General features: G+C 29.7%; 1 protein-coding gene across 1 annotated transcript; it reads left to right on the top strand.

Moving 5' to 3' along the window:
* Window positions 1-7,426: 7,426 nt before the first annotated feature.
* On the top strand, window positions 7,427-13,370 carry LOC129914990 (uncharacterized). The gene is made up of 7 exons (XM_055994445.1): window positions 7,427-7,794; window positions 10,607-10,799; window positions 10,876-10,987; window positions 11,049-11,248; window positions 11,309-11,449; window positions 12,926-13,080; window positions 13,139-13,370. The coding sequence occupies exons 1-7, from the start codon at window positions 7,427-7,429 to the stop codon at window positions 13,368-13,370; spliced, it is 1,401 nt and encodes a 466-aa protein (XP_055850420.1).
* Window positions 13,371-18,146: the final 4,776 nt, after the last annotated feature.

The following is an 18,146-nucleotide window of genomic DNA, read 5'->3' as shown; positions in this document are numbered from 1 at the left end:
CACTCCGCCGAGGTTGGGGAAGCGGGATTTTTGGCCTCCATCGTCAAAGTTGAATGATGCAATTTGCCTTTTAGACCAGTGCCTGCCAATTGGATTTTCAGATGACAAAAGTTGAAAAAATTAGCACAAGGGTGGTGGGAAAATCTAGGATAAATGATATATGAAAGGGGAAAAATAAATTGCCCACAAACAAATTGGGGGAAAGGAGGTGGGTGGGCGAAAAAGTTAGATGCAAAAGTTGTAGATAGTAAAAAATTCTACGTGCCAAAACATCACAAAAATACTGTTTTTGAAGTTCAAAATTCGATTACTCAAAAACTTTGCCATTCTAATGCTGATTCAAACTAAAAAGGTCAAACCCCATTAGAAAATTATAATTTGGTTTCAATGAAAATATATTTCTCACCAATATTACTGTAATTTACGAAAAAATCGATCTTAAAAATCGTTTTTTTGTTTTTTTCATTTTTTTCTCAATATTTTCTAAAACAAAAGTATAGTTTTTCTACATCATCTAAAATAAATGGTTATTGTCTAAATAACTGCATTCCAAAGTTTTCAAAAATCTAAAAAAAGTTCGGTATTTTTTTTTTTTTTCAAATTAAATTCGTCAAAAATCCTAAAATTAACTTTTTGCTCAAAAACATTTAAAAATAAGTAAAAAAAAAACATAACAAATTAGTTTTCAACCAGGTTTTGTCAAAATCTAACTATTTTTGTAAAAGATAAAAACAAAAAAAAACGAAAAAACCTATTTTTGAACTTTTCTCAGTATTATTGAGATTATCATAAGAAAATGGTCTGAAGAAAATGTGTAGAAATTTTTACTATCTACAACTTTTGCGTTTAATTTTTTTCGATAAGAGGTCAACTTTTGGCAGAAATCATAAAAAAACACGATTTTTGACACCCACTTCACTTTTTCGCCCACCCACCCAATTTCCCCCAATTTGCTTGTGGGAAATTCATTTTTCCTCTTTCATATACCATCTATACTAAATTTTGCATATAAGTGCTGCTAATAATTTTTTTTTTTTTTCAAAAATATTTGCATTGGTTTATTTAGGCGCGATTGGTTTCTGCATCGCCATTAAAGATATTGCAGAAGTGATCCCTTAAGAATAAACATTTAATTACGATTTTTTGCAAATCTTATAAATTTTACGATTTTACTATTGCAAGCAACTTTTACAAAAATCACGCTTAACTTTAAGAATGCGTCTGACAAAATCCATTTAGATTCAAATAAAAAAAAAAAAAACAACAAACAAAAAAGATCTAAAAACAACATTAACTTAGAATCACATCAAAAAGCGGGTGAGTGGATTTTCATCTAAAAGCCTTCACCACATTTGATCTGTTATTTAATAGCATTCATCATATTTGCCATAAACCCTCTTAAACCAGTAACTTAACAATACCACCAAATCATACATAGATTATGAATATTACTTACTACATTTATAATGCTGGTAGCCATATATGTGCATTTAAACAAGTAACACCTGGAAAATTCCCAGTGCTTTTAAGAATCATTTTACACATCATAACCATAACCATTCAGCCAGTACCATCATCAACACCCCCTCAACTAAATATTTTCTATAAAAAAGGTGTCGACAGGAGGAAAGACGAAAAATAAAAACATGATGCAGCACCAGAAATCATGGAATCGGATATAAAAATCCTTTTACAAACTCGTTATGATAAATAATCATATTATCCTCTGTCAGACATCACGAGATGAGAATGAGAACATCCCACATTTTAGGTGTTTATTCCATATAACAAACTGTCAAAAATAACACCCCCTCCATTCCATATAGTAGTCCTCGTCGTGAAGGATAGAGAAGATATAAATTCGTTTTTGGTTTTGAAAAGAACATTGCTTTGCTTAAAAGGTGTAATAGCTACTTGAGAGATCTACCACTTGGTCGGACATTGTAACATGCAAGGCGAACACAGCAGGACTATGACCGAAGACCAAACAATTGCGTGTTAAGGTGGTCCTGAAAATGATTCAATTTCCAAAGGTAGCACAATCTATTATTGTTACTCTATCCTTCTACCCTCTCTACTATTCCATTGAAATGGATGATAAGTGATGATCCATAATGACCCTATTAAGATAATTTCAGAAACTACTGCGTATAGTTGTGAGGGTCGAGAATGATACAGCTTTTTGTAAGAAATAAAATTATCAAAGGTGATATTGATTCGTTATTCATTTATGGGTGTATGACATTGACATGTAAGAGATAATATGATGAAAACTTTTCTAACATTTGTCCAAACCTAAAAGTAAGCAGTCAAGCAAATCTTATATAAACTCGCGTTTGGCTGGTTCGATTTTGGTAATTTTTTTTTTGTTTGAAAGGAATAAATATGTAGATGGTTTGTATCAAAAAAAATAATACCTTTTCTCTCATCTTTACATAGCTGTCAATTTGTACGAGTAAAAAAACACTCTATCTTTTTAAAAAATTTTACTAAGCTTGATTTGTAAAGCTTTCAAAATAATTAAAAAAGTCTGACTTTGAGTGAAACAAATAATTATTCGTCTTCTGACGAATCTCTCAATCTCTGATCTTCATTGAGGATACGTGTTTGATTATTGCAAGTAAGGCATTGGCACAGTTAGGATTGGTTGTTCCAAATCGTGCAGACCAAGATGTTCTTGATCAGAAATACTACGCGAAAGGCAATAAAATTACGTTGAATAAATTAAAAATATGTGCCGAAGTTAAACGATCAACAAAAGTATGTGTATGACACCATTATGCAAGGTGTCAGCAATCAGAGTTATGGTTTGTATCTATTATATATATTTCTCCTGTGCGTTTGTTTGTGACCCTACTCCTTCTAAACGACTAGACAGATTTTTCTGAAATTCTGTGTGAAATGTATGTGATAAGGTCTATCCGTTACAGGTTTGGTTTTATAATTTGATCCGGTAGGTGGCGCTGTTTTCAAGTTATAGGTAAATTCCATTTAGGTTAGGTCGAATGATTGGACAGATTTTTGTTAAATTTTGTGTTATGACAAGGTTCATTCGAGACAAGTTTTATTTTATGATTGGACCCAGTAGTTGGCACTGTTGTCAAGTTTTAAGAAAATTGCATATTTTGAACGAACTACTGGACAGGTTTTTGTGAAATTTTTTGTGTCTGATAAAATTCATTCGAAACATGTTTTGTTTCATAAATTGGACCCGGTAGGTGGCGCTGTTGCCGAAGTATGTATAGACAAATTTCATATTTGGAGTCCGAAAGACTTGACAGATTTTTGTGAAAGTTCGTTTATGTGATAAGGTTCATCCATGTTTTGTAAATTAAAATTGTATGCGTTAGGTGGCGCTGTTGTTAAATTATAGGCAAATATTCCATATTTGGAAATCGAAAGACTGGACGCTGTTGTCAAGTTATAGTTTGATTCCATATTTGGAGTCCGAACGGTTGTATAGACTTTTATGAAATTTTTTGCGTTTGATAAGGTTCATTCGAGACAGGTTTTGTTTTATAGTTATACCTGGTACGTGGCGCTGCTGTTAAGTTATGAGCAAATACAATATTTGGGGTTCAAAGAGCTCATATTCAAGGCTAATAAAAACAGACATGATTTAACTCTTTAAAATGTTATTTCCTCAAATAAAATTGTTTACCACTAAGCTATCTCACAGTTGAAAACTGGTATGATAAACTGAAACTTAAAATTTGTTTAAGTTGTTTCAACTACCAATTATTAATACGATTTCAGCATTAATTTAAAATGATTTAATTTTTTTAAGAAAATATTTTAATATTTAGACGTATGCATAGAATTAAGTTGGTTTTTTTACAATTTACAAAAAAAAGATAGCTAATTTTTGAATTTCCTAAATAGCCAAAAAAATATCAAATTTTAGTAGCGATTGCAAGTCATTGAAAGGAGTTCGAGATACATAAGATTTTGTTTTTAAAAACATTTTTTTACTATTTGACGCAAAAAACCCTTGCTAATAACAGAAAAAAACAGTGGCATGCATACAACATACATATCGCCTGGGAAAGCAAAATTATTGTAACTCCATAGGATCTGTTAAGGACATAGCACCATTTTGCTTTCCGCTGATGATTTATGTGGTTATACCTTAATCATAATATTAATGAAACTTCGTACACATTCCAATTAAAATTATAATAGCTTTTTTTGCTTTTTTTAATACTTTATACAATTTTAAGTTGTAGCCCGATTTTTTTTTTTATTGGAAAAGGTTAACACATTAAAAAGCAAAAAATTGGAAATAGATACTAAAAAATGCGGAACGAAGTCTGCCGGTCGGCTAGTATTTTTATAAGAAATTTAACAAAATATAAAACTTGTTTTTAAAATTACAAAAATTTTAAATTTTAACTAACTTATTTTTTTTTTTCGTAGAAAATCAACTTTTCGAAAACCGAATTTTAAACTTATTTTTTAGAAATTTTGTTTTGATAGAAATTACTATAGATAAAAGAACTCGTATGGTACATTATACAGGGTGTCCCACAGTCACCGCCTCAAACAAAAACCATGGATGCCTGAGGTCATTTTAAGTCGAAAAACTTAAGAGGTAATTTTCTCGTTTTCGTCCCGTTTTCGAGTTATGACGGTTTTTATAATTTTTGCTCTCCTTTCACTTGACTGGCTTTATCTTTGCCAAAATACGTCTGATTTGAAAGATTTTTCTTACAACCAATCAAGAATTTCATACAGTTTAAGTTTGTTCGAAAACTCTTTTTTTTTGCGGATTTCTCCGCAATTTTGCATCAAACCCAATTTTGTTCCTTTTTTAAGCTGTTTTTTTTTCACTTTCATATCATTTTATTTAAAAAAAAAACACGTAAATGAGTATATTAATTTTGTTCACTTATTTATAAAGCCCAGTTTATTTTCTTAAAAAAAATAACTTTTTTTTTCATTAAAAAGACTACTGAAAGTAATTAAAAAAAATAGATAAACTGAGTGAATTAAAAAAAAATAATTTTTTAATACAAAATTAACTTAAATGAATTAAAACTTTTTCTGAACTTTATTTATTTGTTCTTTTCTTATAGCCAGAATAGCTCAGAAAAGGTTTTTAATTCATTCAATTTAATTTTGTATTAAACAATTATTTTTTTTTAAATTCACTCTGTTTGTTTATTTTTTTTTTTAATTACTTTAAGTAGTCTTTTTAATAAAAAAAAACTTATTTTTTTAAGAAAATAAAGTGGACTTTAATAATAAGTGATCAAAATTAATACTCATTTACGTGTTTTTTTTTTTTAATAAAATGATATGAAAGTGAAAAAAAAACAACTTAAAAAACAAAGAAAATTGGGTTTGATGCAAAAAGTTCGGTAAAACGGTTTTTTGCAGGAAAAAAAGTTTTGAAGCAAACTTAAACTGTAATAAATTTTTGATTAGTTGTAAAAAAAATCTTTCAAATCAGACGTATTTTGGCAAATATAAAGCCCGTTAAAGGAAAAGAAAATAAAGATTATAAAAACCGTCATAACTCGAAAACGGGACGAAAACGAGAAAATTACCTCTTAAGTTCTTCGACTTAAAATGACCTCAGGCATCCATGGTTTTTGTTTGGGGTCGTGACTGTTGGACACCCTGTTTAGGAAAAAGTGTGAGAGAGATAAAATATTTAATTCGTCTTACAATTTTGAACATTTTATATCAAAGGTTTGACGCTGTGTCTCTTATAGCACCAAATACAATTCACAATCACAAATTGGTAGTTTTATTTCTTTTTAACAAATTTGTAACATTTTTTATGTGTTTTAGAGTTGGTGCACCAGTTGTTAATTATTTAAAATTTTTTTTGAAAAAAAGTAATTTAGGGTTTTGGGTAATTTGATATAAAAGGAATTAAATTTTTAAGGACCAAAATTAACGGTACTTGCCATATAACATATTTTTGAATTTGAAAAAAAGTATTAATTATAAGGTGATTTTTTACTGTAGGTACCTACTTGCCATAAAACCATTTTTTTATGATTGGCTTGCTCGTTAATAATAACATGATCGATTTTAATTCAAATGTTGTAAAAAAAGTTTAAATAATTCTAAGTCAAAATTAAGAAAAAAAATTTCAAATAAATTATGGTCAAAATTAAACAAATTTAGTTTTTTTGATTTTTGTTTTTGAGGTTTTTTTTTGTTTGGGAGATCAAAGCTATTTTAAGACATATTTTTGAAACGAAATTTTATATTATTTTTTAAGTTTTTTTAAAGTTCTTAAACAAATTTGTTTAAAAATCGTTTTGTTATTTTCAATAATAATAATTCAATATTCCAAGAAACTTTTAACATAAAAGCAAGTAGATGCGACCTAGTCGTGCATCTTACTTTTTTTTAGATTTAAAAATACAAAAGTAATCAAACCATTAAACTTTAAATACAATGTAGAAAAGACCAAATTAATTAATAATTTTCATAATAATTTTCGTTATTCTTTAACCCTTTTTAACATTTTTGAAATGATTTAAATTCTAGTTAATCGGTGAGTAAAAGTTTGTGGGTAACAATTATTCAGAAGTTTCGGCTGAAAATTTTTTCCTTGAAAAATAAAATTAAAAATTCTGAAGATATTGCAATTAATGGAATAATTAATCCAAAATTTGGACATAATTTAGTCATATCAAATCTTCCAAAGTTAGCTAAAGAAACTTCGCACCTTTTGACCATTTAATGATTCGTTTAGCGTAAGAGTGTCAAAACGTTAAACTATCCATTAATCAAATAATGAGCTCAGTTTTTTGTCTTTATGGAATGACGCACACGTGAGTCTTTAGATGGCATCTTCGTGGCTCGTTCAGTTAATTCTGGATTTCGTTTTGTTTGTCCAATCATTCTTTGAGGAATCTTTTTATTTCTACAAACAAGTTTATCAATGTAATGTTTAATTTACCTGTAAGTCTAAGGTAAAAGAAGTGTGAAAAGTAAAGAAGAAGTAGTTAAATGAAAAATCTTTGAATAGACTTTAATAAATTTATTTACAAACTAGAACATTTCCTAATAAGAAGGTTCATAAATTGTTGTTTACTTTATACAATGGGAAGATGATACCGCAAAAGAACTTTGCTTCAAGCAAATAGACCATTTCAACTAAACCATACATTGTCACTCTACCAAATTAATTCCTCCAGTGATTTTGTGATTCTTTCATGAGTTGCACAAATATGCACCAGACCATTAAAAAAACAAACACGAAGATCTTGTCACCATGATTCTTGTGATTCAAGCCCTCGCAGTTTAAATTGAAATTTCTTCACGCGCAGACACGATGTTGTCTAATTTCTTTTATCGACTAGTATATTTTTGTATCGCAGCAATATCCTGCAAATATAATTTCGTTCAAAGTTCAATAGACTCATTTCAATTCGATGTGAATGATATATTAAATGAAAAGTTTATGCCAGCAAATTTACTGGCTCAACAGCTTGAATCCTTTTTGAAAGGATCATCGAATATTACTCGAGAGGAATTTTATAAACCAGATAATACGAGTTGTAATTTTACAACAGCTTTTTCAACAATGGGCTTTCATCGGAAAATGATGAATGAATATTTGGCGTCAAACTTTTTGGCCAAACAAATCTTAACGGAGTTTCCATTGGATAATGTTCAGCCGATAGAAAGACGAATTGGGTCACCATCAAGTAATTCAACGGATGATACAATAAGTTCGAATAAGAGTAACCATCATCGTCAAGGGAAATATATTCAGAATGAAATGCTTGAAGATCCTGGTTCGGCTAGTTATCGCAGTTGGTTGGATAAGTGAGTAAAAGGGAAAATGTTAAAGCTTAAGTACAGTGTACAGTGGAAAAGAGGAAAAATTTGGAACAAAATCTTAAAGGTTAAAACATTGTTCGACAAAAACAGGGTTTTTTAAGAACCTTTTTGAGACTATTTTACTTTACGAAAAATAAATCTACTATAACCTACTCTAAGATAAGTAATAGACCATTTTCTCAAAAGGTGTCCGTGTCCGTATGTTCACTACAACAACAGTTAAAATAGAGTGGAAACCCATATAGCTTTTCTTATAGCAAAAAACCATTTGAGTTTTCAAAAACAACAAATTTCTAATCATAATTATTTCTGAGGTTCTGAGTTGGGAGATCATCGGGTTTTCATCATTTTATTGAAGCTGCATTGTGATATTGAACAGTTGTTTCTGAATGCATAGGACCTTGAATTTAAAATGTCTTCTTAAATTTGTTGAATGCAAAGGGCCAAAGGCTACGATCTACAATGTCGTAGCAATAGAAAATGATCCAGGATAGTGAAAGGTTTTCAAATATTGACTGCGGGAACTTTAATAAAAGTCCCATCCTTGAATTTTGTTCCAATTCTATTTAAATCATTCTGGAAATTTTTTTTTAAACCTATACCAAATTAACGTGACTAGTATTCGAGTGATAAATACGCATTTTCGTAATTTTTAAGTTAACTAAAAAAGGAAACTTCCCATATGACAGTTTCGCGGCATTGTAATTTTCTCGAAAACAACTCTAACTATTTTGATAAACGAATTCAAGCGCTACTTTTAGGATAAGGTGATGCCAAATTTTTTTTTAAGTTTTGATAGTAGGCATAAACTTTAAAATGTGCTATTTGAATTAAAAATATTATAATTTGTTCGTTTTGCATTTCAAATCGAACAGTTCCGAAGAGTTCTAAGAATAACCAAACAAAAACGTTGTGTGATTCGTCTGCTTTTGTCAAGTCTTAAGTCTTCACCAATTAAGACCATCCTGTCCTTAAAATACAGTAGTGTAATGTATCTATTGATATTGGTGACCTTTTAGGTGAATTAGCCCATGCACCAAAAATTATAAACCGTGTAATGTGAAAGTACTTCGATTGAATAATTTGCATTTAAACAACTTTACATTGTTTTCCGGTAGTCCAGAATTATTTTACAAGTTAAAATAAAAATCTTTTTAATTTAATAACACTGGTAACTTTCAAATTAATTGTCTTCTTAACCCCAAGCAAACGCATCGCAAGGTTTTGAAAAAAAATTGCATTTGAAAATACAATTTTTTTTAAATTTTGTTTTAAAATTGAACGCGAATTTTTTTTTTTTCTTTTAAGACGAGGGTTATATTTAGGTAATTAGGTTTTCTTAAATTGATTTTCGAAGGTTATTTTAAGTGACCTAAGCTTGCTCGGTTTAGTAAAAATTAAAAAATTATTTGGATTTTAAATCGATACAAAACTATACAACACAGCTTAATTTGTATCCTATCAATGCCTTATATTATCGAACGAATTGAAATAATCCTAATCCAGAGTAGCGTTCGCTAAAAATAAGACCACATCCCCAGATGGGAAAATAGTTGGTTGAATACTAAAAAATTTGTTCACTTTTTAATTTCGTTCTTGTTCTAAAACTTCGACATTTTGAAAATCATCGTACTCAAAAGAATTTAGTAGCACACAACAATTTTTTGTAGTTTTGAGTTCTTGGGAGGGGTCATGACCCTCCCCCCCTCCCTTTATACGCCGTTGTGTACCTCCTATTTGGATAAAGCAATAATGTAAAAAATATGTTATAAGCTTCAAAAGAAGAAAAATTTAGTTTTTACAGCTTTTGTTTGATCTTTGTTGGTTTGTAACAGATTTTTTTCACATGGGGCTACAAATGGTTAAGAGACTGTATCTGTCTGTCGGATGAGTTGATTTTACAGTTCATTTAAATATTAATGAATATTTTTAACTTAATTGTATAAAAAATTTAACAAAAACTTTAAAATGTATATAAAACTTGTTTTTAAAACTGCAAAATAATAAACTGTTTTTGTTTTCCAAAAGAAGCCTGAAAATATTTTTTTTTTTTTGTGTAACAACTTTTTGGAAGAAGAAATTAAAAAATAGTTTATTTTTTACATTACATTTTCAAAAAATAACAATATAGGTAATTTAAAAAAATAAATATTAATAAAACGAAAACATTTTTTCAAACAAATTCATTGGTCCGTTTCCTAAAATTTGATTTTTCAAAATAAAATTTTGATTTTTTTTTTTTACTTTTTTAAATTTTAGTAGGTATGCTAGGTAAGATTTATAGAAGGTTTCTGTACAAAAGGAGAAAGTTTGTCATTCAAATCGTTTGAAAAAAAACTCTAAACTCTAAAAACCATTGAAAATCGAATATCAAGTGGCTTGGGCTACTTCTTCAGATACTCAGACACACAGTCCGACTGACGGATAGACAGACTTTTTGATACCCACTATTTTTGAATTCCCTACCCTCTTAATGCGAATCCTTAACTTACCATAAAGCCTGAAGTTCTATATTGGAAGTAATCGGGGAAAATATTGACTATCACAACCCGATATTTTTTTTCCTATATATTCAAAAGTAGGTAATTTTTATTTAACACCACTTTTTTACGATTTTAAAATTTAAAAACCCGATTTCAGATAATGTTTTGATTATAATGTTCTTTTATCTTTGACTTATTTCGAGGTACATTCATACATTGTCAGTACCATGGCTTTGGTTCGACTCATTTTTAATTTTCATTTAATAACATTTGTTATTTATTTGAGTTTAAACTCGATTTGTTTCTATTTAAAGAACAACGACCCTGGAGGACATTCAACGTCAGTTAACAGACAATACCAATAACCCAGTCGCCGATTTCAAGCCTTTACAGCAGGGAACTAACCCTAATAGAAAAAGCATTGAAAGTGAAGATGAAGATGAAGAGGACTTTGATGAAGGTGATATTACCGGATATGCTTATAGTGGAGGGGCAGCAGTTGACCCTGTAAGTTATAGAGAGCATAAAAAGAACGCAATCAAGCTTTTGAAAAACTTTGCAATATAAAAGATCTTAATTCCAGGTTCCCAACTATCCAAATGTCCTACCACCACCACGTCATCATCTACCCTTCGATGCTACCAACAATGTACAACTCATTCAACCAGCTTTACCCACTGCTGGCAGTAAAAATGGTTAAAATACTTTTGGTCGTTTCTGAGAACTCTTTCTTAAATTTAGGATAATTTTTTTTAGGCTACTATCCCCCAAGTGGACAAGAAAATAGCTACGAGCACGGCTACGGCGGCGGCCAAACTCATCAGGTTCAGGCGCAACCTATAAAAACAATCAGCAAAGAAATTGGTCTGAAAGATATCTTGGATATAGCCCTCACAACGCTGGCGTTTTTGTCCTTTGGAATGTTTATTCTTCAAGTTTTGATGTGCATAACAATGGTAATTAATTGGTTTGAATTTGAAAAAGTTATTAATAAGAGATTCTTTCTCTGACTCAAGAATAAAGAAGATACCAGTAGCATGATGATGATGCCAATGGAAGCTACAGAAAATGTCAATATGATGAATCCAAACAATGAAGCTACAGAAGAGATTCGAAGACGCAAAAGAAGTTCCCCAGAAAATCAAAGAATGCAAATGGTTTGTAAGATAAGATGTCTTTATTTTGTCCTCCAGCAACCCTACCAAACCATATTTTATTTTATTTTATTTTATTTTATTTTATTTTATTTTATTTTATTTTATTTTATTTTATTTTATTTTATTTTATTTTATTTGATTTTATTTTATTTGATTTTATTTATTTTATTTATTTTATTTATTTTATTTATTTTATTTTATTTTATTTTATTTTATTTTATTTTTTTTTATTTAATTTTATTTTATTTTATTTTTTTTTATTTTATTTGATATCAGGGGCGTACACTCCCTTGGGGCAAGCGGGGCGTTGCCCCGGGGCCCCCGACCTACCCCAGAGCCCCCACTGGAGACAATGCAGAGAAGAAAACTGTTAGCATAAATTGAGTTACGAAGTAACCAGGGAGACAAATTATGTCATTTAGTGTAATGTATAATGCATTGGTAGCCACACAATATATGTATATTGATTTAAAAAAAAGTTTACCCCAGGGGCCCCAAAAAAATAAACTGCTTATTTAAAAGAAAAATTATAATTTTATCTTAGGGCCCCAAAAAATATTACTTGAAAAATCTTTGCCACCACAAATAATACAAAAATATTATTTGAGGATCCTCAAAAGTGGTTCAAAACAATCAAATGGAAAATTAAATATAAAATCAGGGGCCCCAACATAAATACATCAGGGCCCAAAATAAAAACATTACGTTATTGGTGGCATTCCGAATATTACTTCAGAACAAAGGCCCCAATACCTATTAATTCTTGGCTCCAAAAAAATTATATTATATTAAAGGGGCCTCTAAGCACTTAATTTTGGGGCTCTAAAAATAATTTTTCAGAGGCCCCAAAATAAAAAAAAAAATATGTGCGATGTTGAAAATAAAATATGTATTTATTACTTCAGAACAGAGGCCCCAAGAACTATCAATTCTTAGCTAAAAAATTTTTATTTTAGGGGTATCTAAATATTTAATTTTGGGGGCCCCTAGTGCAAGTGCTTACTACTTTTATGCTTTTATGAGAGACATTTTAAGTAAGTATAGCAAAGTACATTACGAACATATTAAAACATTAAAATAAACCTAAAAATAAATAAGCCATACAAAAAAAAAAAACGTATGGCGTATACGTAATTTTTTTTGTAACTAAGGGGCCCCCTAATATCAAAGGGGCCCCAAAATTTAGTCTTACCCCGGGGTCCCGGCGACTCAACGTACGCCACTGTTTGATATTATTTTATTTTATTTTATTTTTTTTTTATTTATTTTAATTTTATTTTATTTTATTTTATTTTATTTTATTTTATTTTATTTTATTTTATTTTGTTTTATTTTATTTTATTTTATCTTATTTTATTTTATTTTATTTTATTTTATTTTATTTTATTTTATTTTATTTTATTTTACTTTATTTTACTATTTTGTTTTATTTTATATAATTTTTTTTTATTTAATTTAATTTTATTTTATTTTAAGATGAATGAACTATCCCGTCGTGTTTTGCATTCAATTGATGCAGTTTTAATAATGCCAAAAGATGATGGACGATGTCAGTATCATTCATTGTGTGAAATCAATAAATTTGCTCGTCAACAGAAAAACGGTCAAAAAATTTGGATACCCATGTGGAGGTTTTAAAATTGTGTTACATTTACGTAATTATAACGTTACGTTACATTTCATTTTTAGTTTGGGAATCAGCTGGTTCTCGTCCAAGATGGTGTCAGCAAATTCAACAACCACTAATCCCATTTTGCAAAGTTTGAAGGCAGCTGTTGTTGGATTAGGTAATGGTGACTGCAATAAAATTTACCGCAGCTGTCAAATGGAAATTATTGCAGATGAACGAAAGAAAATGGCAATGCGAATAAAAAAACGAGATTTAAGGGACCATGTTGACCAGAAAAATATAAATTCATAAGATGAAATTAATAAAAAATATATATTTTATAGCTTGTTTTTTTTTTCAATGCCAACTAGAATTTGGCGGATAGTAAAATAAGAAACGTGTATTTTTTATTGAAATAAAGACGGTTCTTTTTCACCGATCGATTAGGTAGATATTTAAAAAAGTCCGCTATATTGTCGCTTATTAAAGAAGCAACTACAACAGCCACTTTTTGCGAAAAGTAGGATTAACTGCGCATATCGTCCCTCTTCTCACGAACTGACGTATCTACTTTTTTAATATTTTACAAGAGAGCAGTTTTTGTTTGTACCTAAAATTTTGGCACGTTCTAGACATTTTCAGGGGATCTATTAATGTCATAAAAGCCAAAATCTCAAAAACGACAATTTGGGAGTTACTTCACTTCGTTAGATGAGGGACGGTATTACCTGAAAAAATACGGGGAGATAACCCAACATGACAAAACTGCAAAAAGTCAAAAAGTGAAAATTTTCAAACTCATTTTGTGACAGTTTATTTAGACCACAAAATTTAAAATAATAATGCAAAAAGCTTATTTTTTGGCTTAAAAAACAATTTGTGTAGTTTTTTCCAAAAACAAATAGCGCTAAAAAGAAATAAAAATTTTTTACTTTTGTAAATTTCCCACTTTTTCACTTTTTAGGTCATTGTAGTTATGGCTTTAAACTCACGATAGGGCTGATTAAGTGCCTGGCTATACGGTGATTTTTCAATCGAGTTTGTAGGCAAGAGGGATGAGGAGTGAAGGGGGAAGATGCTCACGAAGGGAACTGAATTTTCTGAGGGTAGTACAGACCCGACAAACAATTTTGGTTCTATAAAGCTTTACAGATGCAATTGTTGCTTCTGTAAAGCATTATAGAAGCAAAATTGTTAGTAGGGAGAGTTCCATTGCTAAATTTTTCCTCTTTTTGACGTTTGTTCCTAGAAAATGTAAAAGTGGAACGTGATTGGGCACAATAGTGTGTAGCCATCACCGCATTTGATTTTTCAATCGATTGAAAAATCACTGTGTAGCCAGGCACTAAGAATTTACAATAAAATCCGCGTTCCATTGGAGGTGATAATTTACTCATGAGTATCACAAGTAACAATTTAGCTTTCATAAGGGTCAATGCAAGCTATTTTTTGGCTTGCATTAGAAGAAGGACAGGTCTTATACAAATCATTTTGGCGCATTTTACCGAAATTGCATAGGACTTTTCTTCACAGGTAATCCACAAGCTAATAGCCTGTGACAAGCAGCTTAAAATGGCCTTACGAAGGTCTTCCTGCAGAGGGTTTATCTAATGATCAAACCAGATTACTTGCATGGGATGTTATAATAAGGCCTTATAGAAGTTGTTATAAGATGCTGAATTTATGCATAAAAAAAAAGAATTTATTGAATTTTATTTCATTATTTTTGTTGTCTTTTGATTTTTTTTTATTTTGTATTTTCTACAATTTATTTAATTTTATTTATTTTAATTTTTTCCTCTTTGGAAATTCCACTGCTTTTTCTGTTGTTCTGAAATGATGAGAATATTATTTTAATTGAAAAACAACACATATTTTTTATTTTCATCACATGGCCCCGGTCAGGAATCGATCCCACGTAAACCTCACATTGAAATGCAATGTTTTTTTCTAATGCATTAAAAACATTGCACATCTGCAGGATAAAAACTTTGCAAGCAAAATTGTTACTTGGGATAGAAATTTAATACAACAACTACAGACTCCTATCTCCTCGAGCAGAAGTCCATGTGTTGATTACAGCACTAGATCCACTCTAATCATCTACTCACATGAATAAACTACCGCACACCTCCATCAAAATGCAAAAAAGTGCAAAATAAAATGCATATACGTTAAACAAGTGTTTATTTTTAGTCCACAATTTTAGTCAAAATTTCACAAAATCACCACGGATTAAATATTTGTACAACTGACCCTTAACTTTTGTACTTTTCTTTCAAATTACTGCGTGAAACTCATAATTTATACACTAAAGTCTTCTGAACTTATTCTAATAGGTACTGTGTTTTATTTGCCAATGGGATAACAAAAGTTTTTAGAGTTTGGACCACTGAAAAATAAACGTTTTTCAGGAAAATCGTCATTTTGTAAGTTTTTTTTTTTTTGAACCATTGCCCAACTCTTTTTCCACTCACTTCATGCAGCATGCAGCACATATACCTAATGTTTGGTAGCACTAGGTATCAACTTTGATCGTTCATATAAAAATATGCACATTCTCGTATTATTTAAAAAAAAAATTTCATAATTTTTTTTTCAATTATTAATTGTAACATTTATATAAATAAATTCTAAAACTAGGCGTGTTTTTTTGTTTTTCTATATAGATTTTGTGCAAAAAAACGACATCGAGATTTTTGAAATCAAAACAATTTACGTGTTAAAAACAACAAAAACTTTATCTGTATAGATTTTTGAAAAATCCAGATAATTATCCAGATTTTACTTTCTCTCGATAAAAACAGTAGTGCCAAGGTACGCCTCGGGGCTTAATCTGAAATCTTGGCAGCACTGTATATTGAATGTTCCGAAAACAGCAGACACAACAAAAATTTAGAGTTGTCATATTTTTCGCTTTCGTCATTTTCTTGTATTTTTCATTTATGTTTTACAAAGAGATACAAAAATGTATGCTAGCAAAACTATTTTAATACATTTTGTCCTTCCAAACATGAGTTTTCACGTTTTTAAACAAATTCTAAACAATTTATGAAAAAATTAGTTTGGTAGCACAGATTTAAAACTCTTCAAAAAGTTAAGCCCAGAGAAATCTCCGGGCTTAACAACTAAGCCCAAGGGGCTAAGGTGTTGTTGTATTTAACATGTAAATTGCTTAGCCCAGACTGCGTTTTTTTTGTCTAGTTAAGACCGGTTGTAATAAAAAACACACCTATTAACAAAAAAAAAAGCGGAGAAAACGAAGTTTGAAAAAAACTCTCATAGAAAAAAATAATCAAAAATTTGTTTGACATGGTTGCATTGAAATGTTAATATCTCGAGATATACGCAATGCACTTTTCAGATAAAAGTCTTTAATGGATCCTGATAAGATTGTTGAACAGATATATATATAAAATTACCAAAGTTTTTTCGAAAAATTAGAAATAAAAATAAAAAAGTTTTCACATTTGATTTTTAAAAAATCGAAAAAAAAAAATCAATATGGCTACCTTCAAACGCTTATAACACAAGAACTTTGTATATAAAATCTATAGTACTATCATGAAAAAAAACAGCGCCACCCAAAAAGTAAGCTAGCGAACGAACTAAAAAATATGTCAAATTTCAAACAGAAATGTATATCTCATCTCCTTACTCCCATTATTAATTCGATCTAAGCGCCCTTGCGACCACTCAGGTAACGAACAAACTAAAAAATTGCACTTCATGATAGCACTATAGATTTTATATACAAAGCACAAGAACGACGCAACTAATGTTAATGGTCATGGTCTTAAAATGTATCTAAGAATATACAGATAATTTTTGTTTTTTTGTGAAAAAACAATTTTTTTGAATCCAACATGGATGCCATGAAAATTTTTGTTTGCATCCAACATGGATGTAATAGCCTTTCCACTTCGGAGTTAAATTAAAAAAAAAAAAAACAAAAGCAACATTTTTGACAGACAGCTGCCAAAGTATATGTACAGTGGTGCCAAATGTTTGCATGGATTTCAAAAATCGCGAAGTCGTTTTTTTGCACAAAATCTATATAGATAAACAAAAAAAACACACCTACTATCAGGGATATTTATTAGATTTTTGTCTACTTATACACCCGACTAACAAATTTGCTTCTATAAAGCCTTACAGGTGGTAATTTAGCTCCTGTAAAGCTTAATAGAAGGGATATTGTTTGTTGCTTAATTTTTTTTTTCAAATTGTGGGAACTATGCATGCTTTATAATAAAAAAAAATATCACACTATTCAAAGTTAAGACAATCGATACTTATACACAAAGTTTGACAGCTATTAGACAACTACAGGTCGAATCGACTACAAAAATGATTTTTGACACATTTTCCAAATTCAAGCAATTGTTCAAAGGTAAACAACTCAACGTTTATAAATAATAGCCAGAGTTTTGTATGCATTTTGACTTCGAAGTTTAGATAATTTGTGTTCAAAATAGCCTAGCCTGTTTTCACTACAGCCGAAATGAAATAATTTCGCAAATTAGGTGTGTTTTTTTGTTTATCTATATAGATTTTGTGCAAAAAAACGACATCGAGATTTTTGAAATCAAAACAATTTACGTGTTAAAAACAACAAAAACTTTATCTGTATACATTTTTGAAAAATCCAGATAATTATCCAGATTTTACTTTCTCTCGATAAAAACTGTAGTGCCAAGGTAGTTTAATTGTTGTGTTCATACAGAAATATCTGAAAATATTAACACAAAAAAAAAGCGGAGAAAACGAGGTTTGAAAAAAACTCTCATAGAAAAAAATAATCAAAAATTTGTTTGACATGGTTGCATTGAAATGTTAATATCTCGAGATATACGCAATGCACTTTTCAGATAAAAGTCTTAAATGGATCCTGATAAGATTGTTGAACAGATATGTATATAAAATTACCAAAGTTTTTTCGAAAAATTAGAAATAAAAATAAAAATGTTTTCACATTTGATTTTTAAAAAATCGAAAAAAAATTCAATATGGCTACCTTCAAACGCTTATAACACAAGAACGACGCAACTAATGTTAATGGTCATGGTCTTAAAATGTAGCTAAGAA

This window comes from Episyrphus balteatus, chromosome 3, assembly GCF_945859705.1.
Source record: "Episyrphus balteatus chromosome 3, idEpiBalt1.1, whole genome shotgun sequence".
Lineage (NCBI taxonomy): Eukaryota > Metazoa > Arthropoda > Insecta > Diptera > Syrphidae > Episyrphus > Episyrphus balteatus.
The sequence above is the reverse complement of the archived record's forward strand: the minus strand, read 5'-3'. Positions and strand labels throughout refer to the sequence as shown.